Below are 25,389 nucleotides of genomic sequence, written 5' to 3'. Positions count from 1 at the left end.
TCTGTTCACCTTGTGTGTGTGTGTGTGTGTGTGTGTGTGTGTCTGTGTGTGTGTGTGTGTGTTTGCATATATCTGTGCAGGAGTGTGTGTGTTTGCATGTCTGTGTGGGAGTGTATCTGTATATTGTGCTAGTTCCTCCTTCTGTGAGTGGCAGTGCTGAGTGGCTGCTCCTCTGTGTCCTCTGTCCTCTGCTGCTGCTGCTGCTGTGAGGGGTCAGGTGTGCCTCTGCTGCCTCAGCCTCGCCTCATGCACACACAGGGACATCTGCTGGAGCCAGCAGGCACTGCCTGAGCTCATTCAACCACACACACACACACACACACACACACATGCGCGCGCACACACACTCTCTCTCTCTCCTGCTCTCTTGCGCTCTGTCTCTCTCTCCCTCTCTCTCTCTCTCTCTCTCTCTCTCTCACACACACTCTCACACACACACTCACACACACGCTGTATTCTCTCTCTCGCTCTTGTGCTCTAAGTACTTAGGTGACAGGACGCACACACACACTAATACGCACACACATGCACTGATACGCGCGCACGCTACAGTATAGATGCAATGGACACACACTTACTCACACACACACATAGTTACACTCATACACGCCTGCACTCAGACACACACACACACACCTTTGCACACTTACACAGCCACATTCAGACAGATACACACTCCTGACAGCAGAGTTTACATGTACACACACACACACACACACACACATCGCTGAGGTGATTTGCCTTAAGCTTGAATGCACCGCGAGCAGCCCTGTGTCAGTGTTCGCTCCACTGCGCTTCAGAGAGCGTCAGGAACAGCCCAGGTCCTGCTGAGGTGAAAAGCAACTGTCAATTTCACACCTGGATGGTCCCAATTACTCTCCCTTCCCTGGACGTGTTTGTCTTTCGAGTTCACTCGCAGCGAATTCCGCTGCTTTGTCACTGCCAGGATTAACACTTGAGAGACACAGGCCTTTTCTTCTTCCTTTCTTTTTTTTCCTCAGTCGAAGTCATTTATTTTTTTCAAAATTATGGTCTTTCTTTTTTTTTATTAACGCCGCTGCAAAAATTCAAATGTGGGACTCGTCACAGAGCCCGTAGAGGCCCGAGGCTGAAAGGATTTAATGCGTGAGGCTGACACCTCAAAGCCTCAGGCAGCAACAGAGAGAAGAAAGAAAAAAAAGACAGAAGAAAGAAAAGGAATGAAATAAAAGGAGGGAAAGAAACAAAGGCTGAGTGGAGAGAAAAAAAAACAATGGGGTCTTACAGTCTCAGTGCTGGATCTCCAGGAAGCGACAGATTGGTGGAGTGAAAGATTTCATTAAAACATGTGGTCATTTTCGCCGCCTAAGCCTGTGGGATTCCTCAGGCGTGACCTCACCGACCGACTGGATTGTTTTCCCTGGGCAGACGCGAGGTGCTGTGGAATGGGATTACACATTCTTACGTGCTGACATCAGCTTCCCCTTCTCCCCGTCGCGCAAAGGGGGTGGGGAAACAGACACGATGGGACAGGGTAAGAGGCACCGCAATCACATGACCGAGCCCATGAACGTGCTTACAAACTCACCCCCCCCCGCCCCCCACCCCCCTAGTTCCTCCTGGACTCCCCTCGCCATATCCTGGCCAATGACAGTCCAGCTGCGACCGTGCTCTGCCTGTCTGTCTCGTTGCGACCCGATTGGTCACTCACATGTCACAGCCTGCTGGTCAGAGGAAACTGCCGGCCAATGACCACACTCCCCTCCACCCTCCTTTCTACTTACTCCCCCCCCCCGTAGCACAATGGCCACTTCCTGTCTCATCCCGGCCCCCGGACACCTGTGTGTCTGTCAGCAGGAAGCTACTGTGCCGTCTCCGAGCTGCTTTTGCGAGATTTAATTTTTTTTGCTGACAGCGGAACCCGTCTGTCAAACACATCGCTCCACTGCCAGGGCAGAGTGACAAAATAAAGACCGGCGCAAGAATGACACTGTGTTTGAAGCCGCGTTTTATCTATTTTTTGCCTGTAGATGGTTAGTCAAGCGTTGACCAGAGACATTTTCTTTGGAGAGGAGACAGGAATGCGGGCCTGTTCTCAGCGCTTGATCGTCGCCAACAGCATAGCAGTGGTTACTTGCGGTCGACAGACCTGTAACTCATAGCTATGACAGGTGTGAGAGATGAGCAGAGGACATGAGAGGTGAAGTGTACTGTAATACCCCTCCGTCTCTGACAACTTCATGTAGCTCTTGGATGTGTTCTTTTCAGCTCTGTTATAACTCCTGTTGGTTGTGTATATTCAGTTATGGAGGTGGACTTAGACCCCCCCCCTGGCCATGGTGGTCCAGTACCCAGACTAGACTAGCTCATGTTTCTGACAGGTTCATGTCGTAACTCTGTTATAACTAATGTTATAACACCATGCTCTGTGGTGTGTGTGTCCAGGTATGGAGGTGGACCTAGACCCCCAGGCCATGGCGAGCCAGTACCCGAGCCCAGACCTGTACATGTCCCCGGGGTCGGACGAGGACGAGCAGGGCTGGGTGTCCTGGGCCTGGTCGTTTGTCCCAGCCATCGTGGACGGGGACGAGGAGGACGGGGAAGGGGGTTTCTACTTGGAGGACAACGAAGACGGGGGGAGTCCTAGCAGTCCACTGCCACACACGCCCAAAGACCCTGTGGTGTCCATCGGCTTCTACTGCACGAAGGCGTCAGTCACGTTTAAGGTGAGGACACACACACACACACACACACACGCACACACACACACACACACACACACACACACACACACACACACACACACACACACACACACACACACACACACACACACACACACACACCCACACATACACCCCCTGCATATGTACAGACATGACAGAAATGCATGTCCTCAAACGTACCGTAGCACAACCACCGCCACACACACACACACACACACACACACACACACACACACACACACACACACACACACACACACACACACACACAGAGATACAGATGGTGCACAGTGGTGTTCTCTTCCAAAAATCTTGCTGACATGTTCAGTCAAATTCTGAAAACAAATTCAAATCTCCCGATGCAGTTGGTTGCATTACAAAGGCCCATTCCTCTCAACACGGAGTGTGTTTTGCCTTCCTCCCACCCATCTCAGCGGGCCTGGTGTACTTTTGTGGGTTCTTCGAGCACGGCTCCTCGGCTGTAATTAATTCGTTCCACTCTGCCCTGCTCGGCCTGTTTCTGGGTTGCTTCAGCGCCAGGTGGTTGGCCTGTGATGTTTTCCACATTACAGTGCACGTGTGGCAGGAATGCAGTTGTTTACTTTACCTCCAGGAGCTCACCTGATTACTCCGACTGAGACACCTCTTCGGAAAGGTTTGGATGCGGAGAGAGAGGGGTTACGTAACCCCCGGCAGGCTCAGAACTCATAACCTGGAGCTCTGGAGTGAGGCAGAAATGCTGGGCTAACCGGTCGCATTAATGTTTTCAGCATTACACCCGCCATGATTGCTGCTCAGAAAGCAGATAAGTGCAGTAATCCTGCTTGTTTAGCTTAGAATTTGCTGGAATCTGTCCGCCCCAACCTCCACACCCGCCGGTGTCCACCTCTCCGTTCACTACCTCCGATCAAGTTTCTGTGTTCCGAGTTGTGGAACGCCGGGGGAGCGGAACCGGTGCCAAGCAGAGCCCGGCGTTTTTCTAATAACGGTCAAATTGGTCTTGTAGTGTTTGGGTTCTTTTAATCAATTAATTGCTCCTCCTGAGCGGTAATTGCAGACAGCTGAGTGGTCTTTCGCCTCTTTTAGCGTGCATGGTTTTGCCGAGCCGTTTCATGCGGAGGAAGTCTTTTTTTTGTTTTGTTTTGTTTTGTTCCTCTGGCTTTGAAACGCTTACCGCACGAATGAACCAGCTGTAGAGATCACAGTGAAACTGGAGAGGAAAAGAGAGAGAGAGAGAAGAGAGAAAAGAGAGAATGAAGAAGAAAGAAAGAAATGGCAAACTGTACTGCACCTTTTCTCGGATTGGTGAAAGCATTTCATCCAAGGCTGGATTGCCCTCTGGCATAATTGTGAATGCAGTTTGATTGAAAAGACAAACAGAGAAGAGGCGTTCTCTTTTGTTTTTAAAGTCTATTATTTTTCTGACAGACCACCCTCTAAGTTGGTCAGCTCCAAACCCTCTTCTCCATGCCTGAGGCTAGACTGACCAGGCGGGCTAGACCCACACTAACAAGCCTTATCCTTTGGGTGCCCTTCTCCCAACTTCTCCCTTTTCTTTGGTGAATATCACCACAATGAAACGTCTATTACCAGAAAAACACATTTTCGGAATAATACTGGTAGGAGGTCCACTAAGGTGCAGAATTTGGTGAGTATTGTTTTAGCAGGTTTGGAAAGTTCTCGGAGAAAGGCAAGAGGGGTAGCAGCAGCAGTAGCTGTAGGCTGAGGTTACAGTGAGAGACTGTGCAACTGGCCTCCAGTGTTGTTTTAGGAGCGGGTACAGCCGTCCGCGTCTGGAGCCAGCGGCGGCCATTTTGGCTCTGGAGAACGCATCAGGCAGAGCTGGGTTTCTCTCCGGCCCAGAGGCTTCAAAGGGCCACGCTAACACCGGGGGTTCCTTGGCGGCCCTCTCAGGGGCTTCTGGGAAAGTGTTTGTGGCATTCCACGCATGTGATGGGGGAAAGGGGAATGGGGAGCGGGGCGTGAGGGAAAGGGAGAGGGAGAGGGCTCCGGCAGGGGGATAATAAGGCGCAGCTGCTGCTGGTGCACCTGCTTCCTGTGCTAAAGTGGAGGCTAAGTCCTCCAGCCCGCAGACGGCCTTCCCATCACACCTCTGCTCGCTCCCCTGTTGCACCGCACAAACACATGGACCGCGCAACACACACACACAGATACAGACACACACACTATACACATTCCCACACATGAACACATACATTTCTATACAAATGCACACAAAGACACATATGTACACACACACATGAACACACACACACACACACACACTCACAGACACACACAATGTACAAATGCCACACTCCACATTTTCGAAAGCCAATCACACAGCACAGTAATAACGTGTCGCACAGACAACACAGAGGATGCCTCAACCAAGACATCCCAGACACCGCAAGCACGGCACGGCACTCATCCACATAGATATGGCTGGAATTGGCCTAAAAACGTGCTTCAAATACTTGCTTCATTTTTGGAAACACAGTTCCACCTCAAATTGTATCCTATCCACCTCAGATGTATGGGTAACCTTCTGCTTCCCCTCACACACACACACACACACACACACACACACACACACACACACACACACACAAACACTCGTTTGTCTTTCATGTTTGAGCGATACCCAGCTCCCCAGTGCTCTGATGCGCTGACTGGGCTTGAGTGAAGACGCATGGCCTCCAAGTCAGTATCAGTGTAGCTCTGAAAGCCCACTTGTGTGCCTTTTGAAGCTGCCGTGTTTGTTGTCCCTCTCAAGACAATTCCCACTGAGGCAGAAAAAAGGCATACCTGTCACCACTGTGATGCATGTGTCTCCGGCGCAAAGACTCAGAGCAGACACCCCCCTTCTCTCCTCCTTTCTCCACATCTAGAGCAAGGGTTCTCAGAGGTTCTTTCTTGGGGCCAGGGACCCCTTACAGGGGAGAGAATTGTTTCGCCTCATAATCGTTAACACTTATATTCTGGCAGCTCATCAGATGTAATCAGATGTCGCTTTAGCTTGACTGGTTTCGTTCGCTAGCACCTGAAGACACACGATGCATTTTATTTCACAGACACTCCTCACTGCTCTAGGCCAACAGGGATTTTTTCCCCTCTTAAGTCTTAAAAGGGTAGTCTTGTGCTCTTGTTAATTAGTACTGTGTTTTTCATGCAAATGTCAAATGTGCCCTCACTGCCAAGTCAAACCATGGGTTTCTCTATCTATGCATAGATGAGTGCTACTGTTAGGTGATTTTTATTGAGAGATTAGTGCTGCAATTTTCCTGCAATGGCAAACTGTGCTCTCTCTCTAACACCATAGGGTTAGGGTTAGGGTTGCCATAGTCAAATTGCTCTCTCTCTGTAAACATCTTACCATAAAGATAAACTTTGTCTTTGTTTATGTGGGAATTTATGCTACAGTAAGGTGATGTGTACCATGACTTATACCCTGACTTTCCTGCTAATGCAAGCTAACTGTTGCTTTCCCACCGTAAAGCTACCCGGCTGGCCCTAAGCAGATGGGTCCCCCTTATGGTTTTAAGGGAGTTTTGTCACTTTCACCTAAATGTTTGTTCTAGGGGGTTCTAGCTTCTGTAAAGTGCCTTGAGACAAGTCATCAGCATGATATAAATAAATACATTTGAATTGAAATTGAAAGGCTAATATGAGAGTCTGTACCCCCATATAAAATGGTTTGTCGCCGTCCTATGTCCCCCCAGCTGACGGAGACGCAGTCGGAGAGCAGCTACTACAGCCCCCAGAAGGTGAAGTCGAGGGAGGTGCTGTGCGTGGAGCAGGAGGGCATCACTGTGGAGGTACGGTAACCATGGCAACAACAACAACAACAACAAAAGCAGACTTATCTCCTGACCACCGTTTCTCAGTCTCACACTCACAGCCCTCCACCCACCACATCAATGTCCCATGCAGGGCAATGCAGTTGAGTTCTCCATACAGGACAGCACAGTTCAGTGTTCTCTACAAGGCGAGACATTTCATTACTTTCTACTGTACAACAGCACATAACACAATAGTCGTGAATTTATTGACAACCCCCCTCAAGCAGTATAGATCTCTTTTAAGAGATGACTGTTGACCGGAGTGCTCCTGTGATTAACACCCTGTCTGACAACATATATTTTAGAGAGTAAACACTATAAGAATTGTAACTACTGGGTGTGTTGCTGGGAACGGTTCTACCACTACATCTAGGAAGGAATTCCCTTTGCCACCTCTAGGGAATCAATTAGGGATGCACGATAATATCGGCACGACATCGGTATCTGCAGATAAAAGCTTCAAAACTTAATTATCGGCATCTGCAGATATGAACATTTCTGCCGATGTACCTGGCCGATAAGGTGACGTTCAAATTATGCGCACGCGAAGCAAATGTTTTGGTTACTATGAGCGCCAACAACGTAATTCAACACGTCGGCTGTGTGGCAGTACTTCACAGTATCAGAGGATGTTGACATGTTATTTGTCAGGAAACTTTTCAGGAGATTGAAGAGGAGACTACAGCTTGGCCGTAATGTAGGTTGCATGCATAGATGCAGACCATCTGCGTGCAACGCTTTGCAACATTACCTGTCGCGCGCTAATAGAAGTTAATAAGTTGCTAGTTAGCTAGAAAACACTAGCTAGTTAGCTTGCATGCTACGTGACACCAGCGAAGTTGATGATCTCATTTGATGGGATGTGAAACGTTATGTCACGAGCCCACGCTTTCTGTACATGGCTTACTTTTGCATATATGGAATTTATATAGCTAACTTGGCAATAACGTTACATAGATTAGTCTAGAAATCCTAGAAGGGATGTTATTAAACTGTAAGTCAGTTAACCAACGTTAGCTTGCCAAGTTAGCCAAGTTGCATTTCCAGAGTGTAGTAGTTCAAATTCAAGGAGGTACTGTTCAAGTATGAAAATTGTGACGTGAAAATATAAATAAATCTGCTATATTTGAAATCATTTCAATAGTTTTCATGAGTGAATGTCTATTTCTAAAATGATACAAATCAAGTTTTTAATGTCCCGTATCTACAGCAATAGCCTATCATAATAACAGATTAATTCTAGTACAGGAGAGACTTTTCAATAATTAAAAAGCAAAGGTGTATATATCGGTATCGGCATCGGCAATCGGCCAAAATGAGCTTGTAAATATCGGCATATCGGATATCGGCTAAAATTCAATATCGTGCATCCCTAGAATCAATACCCATCATGTGGCCAACCATGGGGACTTGAGTGTACTGAAGACCTTCAGGTTCTTTATTTGAAGGATATTGGGATCTCCCCTTAAAATGTAAGGCCAGCGTATGTAAATGAACTGTGTACCTTAGTGCTCTGAGCTTTGCCCCGGTTCAGAAGTGAAAACGCTGAGGTCATATATGTGGGAAAGTGCATCAGGTGATCATCAGTGGCTGTGACTTTAAGACAGCACACCGGAGACAGTCACACCTGGATGAGGATTTTTGTGATCCTCTGGCAAGCACTGCACTTGCAGCGGTCCAAGTGTGTGTGTGTGTGTGTGTGTGTGTGTGTGTCTCTCTCTCTCTCTCTCTCTCCTCCACTCATTTCTTCTTTCTTACAGCTTTATTAGCTCTTGTGTTCCTCTCCTCTCCTCTGGAGCAGGCCGTCACTCTCATTCCTCTGTCAGCGTGGCCATCAGAGTGCTCCAGAGGACTAAGCCCACTGCTATGTGAGAGAGATGGAGAGATGGAGAGAAGGAGATGGAGAAATGGAGAGATGGAGAGATATAGAGAGAGGTGGAAGCAGAGTGCAAAAAGAAATGTGTAAAATAGAGGGGCATGAAAGTATGAAGAAAATATGGAGGGAAAGATGGAAGAGAGAGTGGGAGAGAGGGAAAAGGAAAGGAGATATGAACAGATGGAGAGAGATGGAGAGAGGGCGTGAGAGAGGGCGAGAGAGAGAGAAAGAGAGGGAAAAGAGAGGAAAGGAGAGTGGAAGATGGAGATATAAAAAGGGCTGTAGAGAGGTAAAGAGAAATTGATGAACGGAGCGAGTGAATAAAGGAAGACGGGATGGATATGAAAAGGAGCTGCAGAGAGAGAGAGAGGGTGAGAGTAGATGAGACAGGGGAAGGAGAGAGAAAGAGAGTGAGGGTGAGAGAATGCAGTGGAATCTTGTGTTGGAGGAGTCCATTCCGATCATTTTCCTCGTCCCTCTTGGGCGCTGAGGTATTTTTATACCTTGTTCTCTGGAATACTGATTACCTGCTCCGCTCCGCTCCGCTGCTGCTGCTGCTGCTGCGGCCGCTGCTGCCTCTGCCTCCCAAACGCTCCAGCAGATGTGTGAGCCCCTTCCAGCACATTTCACTTATACAGCCACTGGAATGGGAGCCTGGAATTAAACCTGCCTAAAGTGTGTGTGTGTGTGTGTGTGTGTGTGTGTGTGTGTGTGTGTGTGTGTGTGTGTGTGTGTGTGTGTGTGTGTGTGTGTGTGTGTGTGAATACCTATTTCCATTGGTGTTTTCTGGTGGTATTTCTTTTGTGTTCTTATTCCTGTAAATGTGGGAGGATGTCTGTTTGTCGATACATTTCAATACTTCGATACATAGTCCGATTTCTGCTGAGTTGTCTGGTTGTGTGTGTGTGTGTGTGTGAGTGATGATGGGGGGAGTCCCTGTAAGCTGCAGTTGGCTGTCCAGTGAAAAGGGAGGGTGGGGGGGTTAGAGTATGAGGCCTTATAATTAGTGTGTGGTGAAGCTGAAGGTTTTACTGGCCAGGCCTGTTCCCTGTCGAGTTTGGCTTACTGCAGCTCAACCCCAAAGAGATTGGGAAGGGTGGGGGGGGGGCAGTGGTGGTGGTGGTAAACCACACCTTGCCTCCCCCCACCCCAGCACTCACCGACGAGAGTTTTATTAGTAGGCCTTAATGAGATAGTAACCTCACCCCAGCCACAAATGGAGGTAGACGTGCCTTTCTTGGGTAGGTTATTATGCTCTAGGTTTATGATGCATTATATTGAATTTTACATGGTCTTAAAGCTCGCACCCAGGATGGCCCACGCCAGAGAGCGCTTCCCTGCCTCCACTGGAGCTCACAGGCGGGCTGCAGTTGCTATGGGAGCAGTGATGGGCTTTTCAGTGTGTGTGTTCATAACAAGCTTCCCTCCTCTTGCCTGTAGTGTCATAATAATATAGAATGCCATGTAAGTCATGGATGTGTATCAGTATGTCAGTAACTGCCTCATTTACCCTCTTGTTTTTTTTCTCTCTCTCTCTCTCTCTCATTCCATCCCTCTCTCCATGCAGGCGCTCATGAAGGGAGAGCCCTTCTTCGACTGTCAGATCGGCTTTGTGGGGTGTCGGGCCCTCTGCCTGAAGGGCATTATGGGTGTGCGGGACTTTGAGGAGAACATGAACAGACCTGAAGAGGTGAGAGAGAGATTAGGCAAAATACAGGTGGGGCCATGGACCCCTTGCTCTCCCCTTTCTCATAGTCATCACTAGAGAGGTCAACCTCATATTTATCCCTGCCAGTAGGGCTGTGTGTGTGTGTGTGTGTGTGTGCGTGCGTGTGTGTGTGTGGGGGGGGTGGTAGGGGGTGGTAAGCATGGTAATATATAAATGATGGAATCCTTAATGGGAGGTTCATTATTGTGTCCAAATGATGTATCCAGTATCATGTGTTTTGTGTTCATCACATTCAGCCTATGTAGATCTACCGCTACAGAAAGATTAAAACAATAAAAAGGGCAGGAAATAAATACAACCTAAACGGAGAATCTTTATTTAGGCCAGGTGCCATCCTTGTGTCCATGTACAGTAATGTGTGTGTGTGTGTGTGTGTGTGTGTTGGCAGGATGCTGTGTTCTTTAACTGCGGAGAGAACCTGAGCTCTAAAGGCATGACTTACCTGACCAACTCCCTATTCGACTACCGCAGCCCTGAGAACAATGGTGTCCGCGCCGAGTTCATCCTGGACGGAAACCTACATAAGGTACTGTGCCCTACACCAAAACACGAAACCGAAAGGTGATATGTTGATTAAGGGGAAATGTGAAAATGACCTTTTTCAGGTGAAATTAATAATAGGTGTAGCACTGACTTAATCTGGGAACAGTAAAACAAACACTACTGGTTAAAGTCATGCTTAGAAAACACAGATTACCTCGTCATAGTGCACAGCTTTGCAGGGGTCCATTTACGTTTACGTTTACATTTACATTACATTTAGTCATTTAGCAGACGCTTTTATCCAAAGCGACTTACAAGGATGTATACACATTTTACATTTACACTGATGGCACACTGCACATCAGGAGCAATTAGGGGTTCAGTGTCTTGCTCAAGGACGCTTCGACAGGGAATCGAACTAGCAACCTTCTGATTACCTTCTGATTACTAAACGACTTCTCTCCCTCCTGTACCACTGTCAACGTTGTTGATCATCTTTATGTTCGGCAACTTCCAAACCTCCAAAGTGATCTGTTTAGACGCGGGTTTATGGGGTTTGTCTGTCGCTGACTGTCGCTATCAAACAAATCAAGTAGCACCCAGGCCCCCCTCTCTCCCAGTTTGCCACATCAGTGTCAGAAGTCCGAAAAAAAATGTGTGTGTTCTCCCCGAGCTGTCTGAGCTGAAGGGGCTCGGAGATTAATGCCCTCTCCATCCTTATCAGAGGTGTGTCCCACCCTGCACCACCTGTTCACACACACTCCAGACCCTCCACCTGATAGTCAAACAGTAGACTCAGGATCCATCAGTCCGCTCCCCTCAAACAACGCGCGGCCGCGTCAGGCCGGGTGGCCCTGCTTGCTCAGCTCAGGTCTGGGGCGTGATGAGGTGCGAGCGCCACCACTAAAGGATATCCTGGGATGAGCAAAAGTGATTGATTGACGTCGGGGGCCGAGTGTGTCTTGGTGGCCCCCGGGGGTGTGTGTTTGATTGGGTGTTAACAAAGTGGATCTGTTTTGGCGTTGGTGGTGTTCTATTGCATTTTGTGCTTACCTGTCAGAGCCTTACAAGTAGGAATGACTAACTTTGCCTCAGCGTGTTTACATTTGAAAACAATTGGGACGTTTTTTTATTTTGACATTTTTTGCGCTCTCAGTCAGTACTCGGCATCACCGAGGGGAGATTCCGTCTCGTATAACTGTATTATGACTTCTCCTTAATGAAACACTTCTGTTTGGTAGCACGGCCATTTTTTTTTCTTTTTTTCCATTGGAAAAAAATTGATCACCCATTGATCATTTTTCAAATTGTTAATAAGTACTTCCACATGTGCAGAGTTGTGTGGATGCCACCTCCCCCCAGGGCTGTTGAAGTGGTGGGCCTCGGCCTCGGTCTCGGTCCAAAGGCATGCTTTCCTCTCATAAATATTACTCATTAACCCCCTCTTCTCTTGAGCTCAGTGAGCTGATAGAGTGGCTTTAGTCCCGCTGCCGTACGAGCAGCAATAGAAGCAGCATTAGCCGCTGGAGAGGGCCATGGTTACTGATAACCTCCCTGCAATTGAGTGCTGGCTGGGGGGCTGGGGGGCTGGGGGGCTGTGTGTGTGTGTGTGTGTGTGTGTGTGTGTGTGTGTGTGTGTGTGTGTGTGTGTGTGTAACCTGGGGTTTCAGTCTTGTTTACCCGCCCCTCCTCCTCTCTTGTTTGGCAGGAGACCTACACAGAGATAGCAGGCATGCAGAGGTTTGGTGCTTTCTACCTGGATTACCTCTACACAATGGAGAATGGTGGCGACAAAGGTATTGTCCCTTTACATCACCCCCCAGCCCCCCCCACGTCCCCTACAGTGTTTGCTGATTCTCTTTCTAATGTTTTGCCCCCCCCCCCTTTTCTTTTCCAAGTACCATCTATCTCTCTTCCCCCTTCTCCTTCTCTCTGTCTCTTTTTGTTTCCCTCCCTTCTTCCCTCTCTCGCTCCAACAAGCCGTCCAACGTGAGGAGACAAAAGAGTGTCTTTTCTCGGTGTAGGGTGCAGCCACCTGGCCCCTGACCTGCGTGTCCTCTCGCTCACCCCCAAAGCCTACCTTCAGGCGAGCTGAGCTGTCACCACTGTTTAGACTGCCTTGACACCTATTTGAGAAGCTCGCTTTCTTCTGCTTGTTAATACACTTCCCTCCTCAACCCCCCCCCCCCCCCCCTTTCCATCTCCCCCTTCAGACCTCCTTCCCTCTCTTTTTCTCGTTCTCCCTCTCTGTCGCTCTGTGTGTGTCTTTCTCTACTTCTATCTGTGGCTGTTGAGAAAGTGAACAAGCCCTCTTGGCTAATTTGGTGTCACTCACTCTTCTTTGGGTTGGGGGAGGTGTGGACTGATGTCAGAGATTTCAGCTTCAGCTTAAAGTGCTTGCACAAGCTGAGAGATCTGAAATAAGCGTGTGTGTGTGTGTGTGTGTGTGAGTATTTGGGTGCATATACGTTTTTTTTTGTAAAGATCAAGTGTTTTACCCCACCCAGCTCACTGAGATGTTATATTTGTCTCAGCCTTTGATCTAATTTTTGGGTAGAAGTGGCACCAAGAAACCTGCCCGACAAGCGCAGCTCTGTACAGATACGTATGGAGTTCATCTCACTTACACCAATTTAATTAGGACTCCCCAAAAAAGGATTCCATCCACACTCACATACACTCCAGTGTATCAGTTTTTGAATCAGTTCAATTAATATGTTCAATAACCCAAATACATAACCTGAAACGTCCTTATCCTGGCAACGACCCAAGACAAAAGGATAAATCTCACTTATGCTCTGTCTCGACAGGTCCTAAAAGTTGCCAGCAATACTAGCCTGTTACCCATTGTTAACTCAAGGTAAACAAAGTGTTTATGGTAACAAAAGACCAATGGTATTATGGGGCTGTTTATTTTCATTTTTTTGATGTCCAGCAGTTTTCATCAGGCAAAGGTGTTATGTGTGAGCACAGCCTAAATGCAAATTTTTGAGTTTTCATCAGGAAAAGGTGTTAGGTGTGAGCACAGCCTAAATGCAAATTTTTGAGTTTTCATCAGGAAAAGGTGTTAGGTGTGAGCACAGCCTAAATGCAAAATTCATCATTGCTAAATGCAAGTTCATCTTGAGAAGCCATCCATGTTCTGAATGCACCAGTCGTGCCGTGCGCGCCAGATTGCAAGAATTGGGAAGTGTGCGACCAGCTGCAACTACACCAAAGTGCGCAGAGCGCCAGCCGAAATGACGTTACTTTTGGCATGTGCCGCCATGCACAAGGACTGTAATGGTGAGCATAAACTAAACTTAAGGGTACAGGCAGGCATGTACTGCATGCTTTTCCAGGGGTGATAAATGGATTAAAATCCCATTTGAGTTTTGAGGTTTTGGCGGTTTCCAATGCATGCGAAACACTGCAATTAAGCAGCGCCTTGATGAGCTCTAAAGGTCACCTGATTGAATCCAGCCGGAGCGCTGGCGTTGCCATGGCAAGTGTCTGTGGCCCACATGTCACCAAGGGTCATGCAAACACACGGTGAGGTGATAATGGCTTCCTGGTGCATTGGTTTGCTCTCTGTGATTGTTTCCAAGTCTTTGGTTAATTCGAGCTAATGCCTCAGATATGCGGTGTTGTCACTTGCGCAAATGAAGCCATTATGACCCAGCATTGATTAAAAGGCCATTTCTCTCACTTAGGATAACGAGCTAACGAGGCAGGCACTGGTGATGTCAGTGACTGATGGGCTATGCTCTCCCTCTGGAGTAGATTAATAAAAGACAGCCTGGAGATCTAAAAACGGCCACCATTAAAACCTGATGAGAATTTCTTTATGATTAGTAAGTGGTATGCTTGTGGTTACGCTCTTTTTGGATGTTTTGTCCTTCTCCCTCTTTCTTTCTTTCTTTCTTTTTTTCTTTCTCTCTCTCTCTCTCTCTCTCTTGAGAACGCTGTCACCCTTGCCTTCCGTCTCATAATCACCTAAATGAAAAGACAACACAGATACGGCGGGCTTCAGCTGTCAAACTCATTTCAGAACAGAGGGATAAGTGTCAGCCGTGGCCTCTCCCAGAAGCTCTAATATTACACTCTCTGATCGGAATGCCTCCCCTCTCTCCTCCTCTCCTTCTTCCCCTTCTTTTCCGACCGTCCTGCGGCGACCCAGGCAGACTAGTGGCCGTTGCCACCGGAACCGGAGTCTTAAACTTGGTAAACGTAACCCGAGCCGGGCCAGCTTGGCCCCCTCTCTGGCCCGTGCTTGACTGGGCCCCGGCTCTCTGTGTTGACTTCACGTTGGAGCTGGGAGCAGCGAGTGAGAAAATGGAAGACACCTCTAATTCTATTAAATCCCGCCTAATTTCCATCCCTCAATCCCTCATCTGCTGTAAGTGATGCCATATGTTTGATATTAGGCTTAATCCACCCCAGCCAAAATGGGAAGAGGAAGTGACATCGCCTGCTGCAACTTTTTTATATTCTTTCTCTCTCGCTCTCTCTCTCTCTCTCTCCTCTCATTCACCTCTCTCACAATTTGAACCCAGTGCAGGGGCAAAGTGATATTTGCCTCCGTCTCCGTGAACTCTGAAAAGTGTTTGGTTTGAAGAGAACAGACTTAATGAGACTAGGGCAAACTCAAGCACTCTATAACCCCCCCACCCCCCCTTTTTTCCTTCACTCCCCCTCTCTCCCTTTTACCTTCAATTTCACTGGTTTTATTGCAGAGGATTGTGGGTTTAAGGCTAACCTCTGTTTCATCAGTATAGAATGAAGGGAGGTGTGTGTGTGTGTGTGTGTGTGTGTGTGTGTGTGTGTGTGTGTGTGTGTGTGTGTGTGTGTGTGTGTGTGTGTGTGTGTGTGTGTGTGTGTGTGTGTGTGTGTGTGAAATAGAGTGAGAGAATTACTGAGCAGACATTTGGAATATCCATCTCGCCTCAGGGTAGCATTGAGCAGACCCAGCATCACACTCGCGCTCGCTTGCTCGTTCTTTCGTTCATTCGGCCGTAAAGCCACTAGACGTCTCTCAGGGCGTCGTTTGCGTGGCGTGGTGAGCGTAAATCAGCCGACCCGCCCGTCTCTCTGCTGCGGGGTGCACAACCCCCCGTTAAACCTGAGAAATAGGGGCTCCCCCTGCACAGCCGGGCCCTTATCCAGGCGTGCCATGCTGAATCAGAAAGCAGAACTAGAACCAGAACCGGTTCTCCTGCAGGGAAAGTGGGTCCCCAGGTTGCCGTTGCCTTGTCTCTGGCCTTGGTGATGGCGCTGCTGCACCTGCAGCTGCTGGCAGCCTGTCTGCCTGTCCCGCCCGTCTGTCTGCACTCACACTGTGTTAGTCTATCTACACTCACACTGTGTTAGTCTGTCTACACGCACACTGTGTTACTCTATCTACACTCACACTGTGTTAGTCTATCTACACTCACAATGTGTTACTCCATCTACACGCACACTGTGTTAGTCTATCTACACTCACACTGTGTTACTCTATCTACACGCACACTGTGTTACTCTATCTACACGCACACTGTGTTACTCTATCTACACTCACACTGTGTTACTCTGTCTACACTCACACTGTGTTACTCCATCTACACTCACACTGTGTTACTCTGTCTACACTCACACTGTTACTCTGTCTACACTCACACTGTGTTACTCTGTCTACACTCACACTGTGTTACTCTATCTACACTCACACTGTGTTACTCTATCTACACTCACACTGTGTTACTCCATCTACACTCACACTGTTACTCTGTCTACACTTACACTGTGTTACTCCGTCTACACTCACACTGTGTTACTCTGTCTACACTCACACTGTTACTCTGTCTACACTCACACTGTGTTACTCCATCTACACTCACACTGTGTTACTCTGTCTACACTCACACTGTGTTACTCTGTCTGCACTCACACTGTGTTACTCTGTCTACACTCACACTGTGTTACTCTATCTACACTCACACTGTGTTACTCCATCTACACTCACACTGTGTTACTCTGCTGTGTGCTCGGTGTTGCCTGTGCTCAGTTTCAGTTTGATGTTTTTGTCCACGAGTTCATGTTTATCTTAGTCTGTTTATACAGTTGTGATTGGTGAACTTGTGGAGGGGCTTATTTACTCTTTCTGTTGTTTTTGTGTGTGTGTGTGTGGTTTATGCATATGTGTGTGTGTGTGTGTGTGTGTGTGTGGTTTATGCATATGAGTGTGTGTGTAATTATGCATTTGTTAACTTTAATATTTTGCATATTATTTCTAATCAACATCTGGTCGTTAGTTAGATTTCATGGGCCTATAAACGTCTGCTCATCTGTTTAACAGAGAATGTGTGTGTGTGTGTGTGTGTGTGTGTGTTTGTGTGTGTTTTAGTGTGTATAGGGTCTCAGGACTTCTCGTCAGCGGGTAAGGAGGAGCCGACGCCACCGACACAGGAGTCGTCTATAAAGCGGATGGTGGTCGGTCCTGTGGACGTGCGTCTCCATAGCAGCGCTGTGCACCGCATCCTCAAGATGGTGGCCTGTGCCCTGGACCACGAGTATGAGCCCTACTGCCGACCCCAGCCAGGTAAGAATGAGTGAGCGAGACAAAGAGAGAAAGACAGACAGATAGAGAGAGAGAAAGATACAGAGAGAAAGATAGACAGAGAGATAGGCAGCCAGCCAGAGATAAACAAAGGTAGAGATAGTCAGTGAGAGAGACCGTCAGAGAGAGTGAGTAAGACAGCAAATGAGAGGAGAAAAAGACAGGAGAGAGAGAGAAAGAGAGAGAGAGAGAAAAAAAGGAGGGAGGGAGAGTTAGAGAGAGAGAGACCCCCAGTCTACCACAGGGCCAACAACTCTCCAACAGCCACATCTGTGGGAGCCATTCCTCTCCAAAAAAAAACTCCATTTCACATGAGGGAATGTGCTCTATAAAGCAGAGTTTAAGAGTCTTTTCACACCTTGGTCCACACTGGTAAATGCGCTCTGGTCACTCTGAGGTCTCTCAGTTCTGCGAGCGAATGTTTGACTCCCTCCCTCCCTCCCCCCTCTTCATATGAAAAACAACTCATGAGTGATGTCTCCAACCCCATGTCCAAGCAGCTCCGTGTCTGCGCGCTGTGTGCCGCATGCGGCGAGGGGCAGGCCGCCATGTTTTGGCATCAGGCACAGCCGCTCCTTAACTGCTGTGTCATCACAATGCAACCGACCAATTACCGAGCTGTCACAAAAACCAGCCGACCAATTGTGGGGCTTTGGTAAACAGGGACCTGTTTGGGGAAACTCCGGGAGCCGGTGGCCAGAGCAGGGGCCCTGCTTCGCCTGGCGCTTGGCACTTGGCAGCGCTGCGGTTTTTGATTAGCTTCGCCGGGATGTTTGGAAAGCCGCTGCGCGCAATGTGCGTATGGAATTTCGGGGGGGGGGGGGGGAGAAATGAGTTTGAATTTTGCGAAACCATAACATCCGTTGCTTTCAATTATTGCGCATCTGCAATAAATAGAGTAATTAGGGCCCATCAAAGGCTGCAGCGGATTCCTGCCTCTATTGTGCGCGCACGCTCCTCCAGCTAGGAGGAAGAGCTTTGCTCTCAGCGGAGGATGCGGGCCCATGGAAAGACAGATTTTTTCGGGGGGTCGAGTCGGGGAAGCGTGCCCGTCCTCCTCGTTGTCTGGTAGTCATTTGCTGGACAGCTGCTCTGGTGTTTTTGGGGGAAGAGGGGGTCAGCCTTCCTATACATCCACCCTGGAGTGGGTTAAGGTCAGTGGGATGACAGAACACTCACTGCCTTTCTTTTTTGTTGTTGGTCTGGGTCTCTGTTTTTGCTCTCATTTTCTCTCTTTCTGTCCTCTCTCTTCTCTTTCCTCTCCAGTCTCTCATGTCTTCTTTGCTTTTCTCTTGCAAGCTTTCTTTCTCCTTCTCCCCTCTCTCTCTCTCTTTCTCTCCCTCCCTCCCTCTTTCTTTCTTTCGTTCCCTCTCTCTCACCTTCCTCGCCTGAAGCCCAGGAAGATCCGCTGTCCAGAAGAATCTGAGCCGCAGTGAGCGGTGCCAAGTTGGCCCGAGCGTTTGAGCTTTTCAATAAGTGCCTGACCTCCTTCTCTAATGCAGGCCACTCCAAGCAGCAAATTACTCACAGTGTGTGTAGCGTTCTCTTTTTTTTTTTAAGACCCCTGCCAAATAGCAATATGTGGAAAGCCAAGCGTTGCATCTGTGATGAGACCCAGATACATGCAAAAGCTTTTTGTTTTTGTCTTTTGTTTGTTTATTTGTTTGTTTTGCCTGTTGTCTGTCTTCACGGGTCAGTGTCCTGCCTGCGTCTGCTGAGCTTCAGAGAGTGAGTGTTTATATTGGGGGTGGGTGGGGGCTGTTAGCCGTTAGCCGTTAGCATCCAGTCCCTGAGAGTGGGCCTTGCCAGGCCAGCGGAGCTGCACTCTAGTGAGGGGAGCTGCCAGAGGAGTGGGGAGGCGCTGGGATCAGGTTTAAAGCCCACCTCGGAGCGCTGCAACAGCATCCAGCTGAACTGCCCCTGACCCACACACAGCCATGCATTCAGGCTAACTCCGTTAACAGTTCTGGCCCTGATCCTGGTGGTCCGCCAGATCCATGCCAGACTTGGGGTAGACCTGGGCCAGACCCTCTACAGGGTTAGCGCCGTTCCTGTTAGCTCAACTGGTAGAGCGAGGTGCTAACATCACTGAGGCTATGGGTCCAATCCCAGACAGCACACACGCTGATTAAATATATACCTCACTTTCACTGCAAGTCACGCTGGATGACTTAAGTGTCTGCTAAAGGAATGACTTTAAATGAAGCTGATGTAAATGTAAGTGTGAATGCAAATACACATCTTAGCATTAGCTGACATCTGGGGAACAGGCAGGGAAGCTGAGTCTGAGTGAAGTGGGGAGTTGATTATCATGGCGTGTGTGTGTGTGTGTGTGTGTGTGTGTGTGTGGCAGATGTGGTGGAAGAGAGCCGGGCGCCCCCCACCCAGGAGGAGCTGGCTGCCCTGGAGGAGTTCATCCCCACACGCCTCACCTCCGTCACGCTACTCAGCATCTCCGTCACTCTCTGCATGGCCGAGTTCAACCTTCTACACACCGTCCTGCCCCTCATCATGAGACACAAGGTACCACACACACACACACACACACACACACACACAAACAAACAATACAGTCACTCAAGCATGTATACACAAAAACACACACATGCATGCATATGCACACACACACACACACACACACACACACACACACACACACACATACACACACACATACTCCTGCGAATAGACGGCCAGACCACAAACTGCAAGCCAAGCATATGCCACGTTGTGTATTATTTCCATATATGTGTGATAGACTGCTGATATGTTAAGCATGTCGTGACTGCAGCTCTACTTTCCCTGATGCCACCCCCCCAGACTCCCCCTCCCCAGGTCAGTGCTCCGGTGTTCCAGGCAGTGCGGCCGCTGCCGGTGCTTCGCCTGCTGGTGGAGCGGGTCAACCTGGAGCACTCGGAGCCCATGTATGCCCCTGAGCTGGTCAGCGCCGCCAGCAGCCTCTCCCAGCCCTCCGATAACCTGCTGCATCACTGCTACGCACACTGCTACCTCAAGGTGAGAGTCACACACACTCCAATCACAAACACTTAGACACACACACACACACACACACACACACACACACACACACACACACACACACACACATGAGCGCACACACTCACACACACACTTGGCCAGTCCTCCGATAACCCACTGAATCATTGCTGTGGACACTGATAACTCAAGGTGAGATAGACACACACACACACACACACCCTCTCACCCTCTCAGCTATCCATCTGATAACCTTCTGTATCACTGGCAATGCACACTGCTACTTCAAGGTGAGACACACCCACACACACACACACACCCACACAGGTAGGCATATGTAATTTTAGTATGGTAATATGCTAGCAATATTTTACTAAGTTTACCGTTGTTGTTACAATACGCACACAACTCCTGGAAAAGTACTGGACAGGAATTGTTTATCCCTTCCATTGATTGCATTTTGAATTTAGAAGACAAATGACTCGCCTAGTGGACACCTCCTGAGGAAGCGTCCCAAGCTGTTTACCACATCTGCCTAATGAGGTGCTAGGAAAGAGTCACAGCGGGTGACGTCACCCCAGCTGTCCTAACTTGGGTCAGAGTGAGGGTGTTTTAAAGACAGAGTCTGTGCTTCTGATTTTCGCGAAACGTTGGTGATATTTGAGCTCAACAGCCAATCAAATTACACATATCTCTTCCGTGCCTCTGAAACAAGGTATCGATAGGCTGAATATTTGTATGGCTCTGTCCAAGCAACTGTGTTTACAGGACTCTTTAGGCAGTGTCGATAAAAAGTGTATTAGGCGGACTGTACCTTCAATGGACATAGGAGAAAGTGTATTAGGCGAACTGAACCTTTAATGGACAGAGGAGAAAGTGTATTAGGCGGACTGCACCTTTAATGGACAGAGGACAAAGTGTTGCGTCCACGGGTCAGACTCAGGTGGCTTCAGTCACATCTCCGTTCCTCTGTTGTCTGAGGCTCATACACACATTGTTCGTTTCTCAGAGATCTCTGTGTTCCGTTTGTGTTTGATTTGAGACTTGTGAGCATGCCAAGAGAAACATGGCTTCTCGTTGTAGATTGAGCTGTTTCTCTGAGCCCAAATGGCAGAAATGTGAAATTCTGCGGAGACTACGTGGTGAAGTCCTCCATTTTTCTTGTCTGTGGTGCCACACCAAACTAGCACACTGAATTTTCCTGTTAAAAAACCCTATTGACCCTCAGGGATAGGTCACTGCCCTAGAAAAAGCTCTACCAGGGGCTCTGGAAAGGGGAATGTAACTGGTAGTCATTGGCTGAAGACTCGAAGACTCCTGTCTGAGGAAGTGGAATAAGGTGCTTTCCTAAGTTTCGGATGTTTTCCAGGCCAGCCTGACAGCGACTTATCATTGGGTGTCATCCCGGGGTCAGGGCTTAGCTGCTGAAAAGCCTGGTCACCGTGACGATCACCAGCAGAGCCGCTATCTACGGAAAACTACCCTGCTATCTGCCACCCCCTGTCATGTGATAACTCAGAGTTCTAAAGCCCAGTTCTTATCCCCATCGTGTTCCAATCAGCTATCTGTCCCGAACAGGACAAGCAGGTGGCAAACTGATACACATTCACAGTTGGGTCGATCAGTCGTCTTGTCGAAAAGTTGAGCTACTGCATGAGTCAGACACAAAACTCACTGGTAGCATTGATAAAGATCTGGGGAGGCCGATGCTGTATTGATAGACTACTCTAAGTGTTATATAGTGTTCTGGAGACTGTGATGACTCATGGAGAGGTGTTGAGAGGCTGTCAGACGGGCTGCTTCAGAATGGGATGTGATCAGAGGTCCCAGGCTGACGTGTGTGTGACAGGCAGGCATAGGCGTGACGGTGCCAGAGTGGGTGTAGAGCCGGGCTGACATAGGTGTCTGCTCAGGCCTGGAAGACTAGGGCTCACTCAGAGACTGTGGACCAGAGGTGTAAGCATCAGAAGGGCTGATGTTGGCCCGGAGCCACGCCAGATCAGGGCCGCATCAGGTGTGGACCAGGGTCAAAGAGCTGCTATCTGGGGTGGCGGGTGGAAAGAGTGATGATGGTTGGGGGGGCATCTCTGCAGGAGCGTCTTCTTCCGTCTCTCTCTCCAGCCGAGAGGAGAGGAGAAAGGGCAGCGCAAGAGCAGGAAGAGTGTCTGGCCGTTAACATAAACAAACAGACCCCCCTCATCTCTGATGGAACTGATGGACATCAATGGGCCTGACAGGAGGTCACGACCTTTTCAACCACTGTTAGAAATGAAAGTGGGTTGAATTATAGGGCCATAATTATTCCAGGGGCCCTTATAATGTATTTCCCCTAATGGCTTTAGTTTGGTTGGTCTCTTTCCATCTATCCGCTAATCTAGGTGTGTCGGCATTGCACAAGCGGTAACAATAATGGATGGTTTTCTGACCTTTTAAACCTTCTTTTTTTCAAAAGAATTTCTTGGTCTTTCAAAATGGTCTGGCGAAACAGGTTTGTTAGTTGGGCGCGCTCCATTTTCTCCGCTGTTGTGTCTGCTTTAGAACACCATAACAAATTCCCTATTTTCCAGACTCAATTCTCAGGGGAGCGTGAATGTGCACAGACGTATTGCACTCATGGAAAAGTACATTGAGGATGCTGAAAAATAACAAGAATGAATTCCAGCACTTTTTTGGATGTAGTTAAAAACTGCAGATGTTGAATAAAAAGTGCATACATTTGCCTGTGTGCTTTAAATTTACATTGCGTTACAGCATTGTGCTTCGACATTGTGCCTTTATCCAGCGTGACTTTCAGTAGAATGAAGTCTTGTTTTTCATTTACTCTGGCTCAACGCCAGACCCCAGAACACGGCTAGCAACGTCTTTTCACACTTTAAAAGTGCTGTGAAAAAGTGTCGTCTTCCCTCAGGTTTACATTCATAAAAATCCATTTGGTGGACACTTTTCTCCATGGCAACAGTAGGTTAAGGAGGAAAATAAGTGTGACAATCCTAAGCTTCAGATGTAGCTGAACATACATGCCGTAGAAAGTAGAAAAAGTAGTGTAAAAACACACAGGAAGTGCAGGGGCCATTTCCTTACATGAATTGGTTCATTAATGTTAAGGTTGACTGCTGTGAAATGAAAGTCTTGGTCAAGTGCAGGCGTTTGTGAGATGTGATCAAGTGGTGTCTGGTGCTAGGCTCTGGCTTTTTAGCCCAGGCTACGTGCTACAGGCTACAGGCTACGTGCTTCAGGCTACGTGGACACTTGGCAGCTGAGGGCACAGTTGTTGTTTTCACAGCTGGCTCTGGTCCTCCTCTAATGCTGCATATTAACGATGGCTTGTGTCTGCATGTCAGTTATTAAGGTCTGTGTATGTAAACACACAGGACCGATATTCCTGTGTGTGTGTGTGGTGTGTGTGTGTGTGTGTGTGTGTGTGTGTGTGTGTGTGTGTGTGTGTATGAGTGAATGAGAGACAGATCCTGAGAGAGCGATTGAGTGTGTGAATAAGGAGCATGGCTAATTTGGTTATTATTAAAAGGCATGTGGTTAGTTAAAGGGACTGTGTTTAGATTGACTGGCCTTTAGACCTTAACTGTCGGAGGAGCTGGTAGGATTACTTAAGGGCTGTTTTTTTTTAATGTGTACCCAAGAGCTTGGAAAGACCTCATCTGCCCTGTAAAAATATTTTCATACATGGCTTATCCGCGACAGAGTTCCCTAATTTAATTAATCAAATAGTCCAAGTGCTGTCAGTAGATGTTTTTTTCCCACCCCTCCTCTTTATTCATTGCGAGTCGTCATAGCTATCTGTGGTTGCGCTGGTAAAAAAGCGTAACTGTTGAAATGTGAAGATCTGAAACTCAATGAGGTGTTTTTCAGCTGGCGGCGAGGGTGGTTTATGTGAGGTGAAATGTGTGGGATCCGCAGGCAGAATGTTGGGGATGGCTCCGCGGCCGCCGCTGAAAGATCAGAGGAATCAGACGGGGCTTTATTCTTGATGCAGCTCCCAGCCAAACAATTAGCTCAATTATTTTTTCAAGTGGTTGGTTTGGGCACAGACTGAGCTGACTGGCTTTCCTCCTCTCTCTCTCTCCTTTCTCCTCTTCTTCCCTCTCCTTGGCGCTTCTCTCCTGCCTCCTCACTCCTCCTCTCCACCCTCTCTTCTCCTCATTTCTCTGCTCTCCTCCTGCTCTCGTTTTCTTTTCCTTTTTTCACTTTTCCCCTTTTTCTCATCCCCCTGTTTAACCTCTTCTCCCTCTCTTTCTCCTCCAGGTGTTTGGATTCCAGGTGGGCTTGAGCTCCATGGACGCCGAGAGCAACTTCCTCCCTCTGATTCCCATCATCCCGTCCTTCAGCACGGCTCTGTACGGGAAGCTGCTCCGCCTGCCCGCCTACTGGTGAGTCCCCGCAGTCCGTCCCCCCCCCCCCCCCCCGCTCACTCGCCCGGGATCCAAGTCCTGTCCCTGCGGCGTGAAAACACTGCGTCTCAAACATTCATGCAGTGAAAAGTCTGGGCTGTTCATGACCATTTTATCCCCCGGAACACATTTCTGCAGCGATAACTCATTAAAATGTCCCATTATCGTGTCCCATAAATGCCGCGCATAATATGCACTGGGGAGGAGCGAGCAAGAAAAATTCCTTCTAAAAACAGCCAGTGAGATATTTTAGCACACACTATGTCACACCCCGGGTTTGTCTATTTGTGTGTCAGTTTGTGTTTTTAGTGAGGAGCTGAGCTATGTGCGAGTTCATGGCCATATTGGACCACAAGCATCCGCTCTGGTCTGCACGGCCTGTTAGGATAGGATATTCCCAGTTCTCACACAGAGCTGCAGTGAGTAGCATACCTCTGAGCAGAGTTTTTGTGTGCAAGTTGGTTTGTATATATGTGTAGAGTAAGATAGGTCTATATGAATAAATAGGTCTATATCAGAATACTGTATATGAGAGAGAAAGAGAGAGTGTGTTTGTGAGTGTGTGTGTGATGGGGTGATGTGGACCACAGTGGCAGCGGGTCACCTTTGGCTATGGGAGCCGAGCACCATCCCATCAGGGCGAGTGTGTCACTGCTCCTGGAAGCTCACAGTGCCTGCTCCAGTCGCCAAACATGTGTTGTGACGATGATAATCTCCCAAAAAAAGGGGGAAGTTTGGGGAGGCCATTGTGAGCCACTCTACGCTGCGCAGGGC

At 48.4% G+C, this 25,389-nt stretch overlaps 1 protein-coding gene across 1 annotated transcript in view; it reads left to right on the top strand.

Moving 5' to 3' along the window:
* The window catches only part of LOC105896139 (vacuolar protein sorting-associated protein 13B), a 338,344-nt gene that overhangs the window by 43,214 nt on the left and 269,741 nt on the right, over positions 1-25,389 (top strand). The window contains 9 exon segments of the mRNA XM_042709212.1: positions 2,425-2,705; positions 6,428-6,523; positions 9,991-10,113; positions 10,541-10,678; positions 12,344-12,431; positions 17,000-17,194; positions 19,566-19,735; positions 20,033-20,227; positions 24,470-24,594. Of these exon segments, the coding sequence (XP_042565146.1) occupies positions 2,425-2,705; positions 6,428-6,523; positions 9,991-10,113; positions 10,541-10,678; positions 12,344-12,431; positions 17,000-17,194; positions 19,566-19,735; positions 20,033-20,227; positions 24,470-24,594 (1,411 nt within the window).

Source organism: Clupea harengus, chromosome 11, assembly GCF_900700415.2.
Source record: "Clupea harengus chromosome 11, Ch_v2.0.2, whole genome shotgun sequence".
Taxonomy (NCBI): Eukaryota; Metazoa; Chordata; class Actinopteri; order Clupeiformes; family Clupeidae; genus Clupea; species Clupea harengus.
This window is presented reverse-complemented; position numbering and strand designations above follow the sequence as displayed.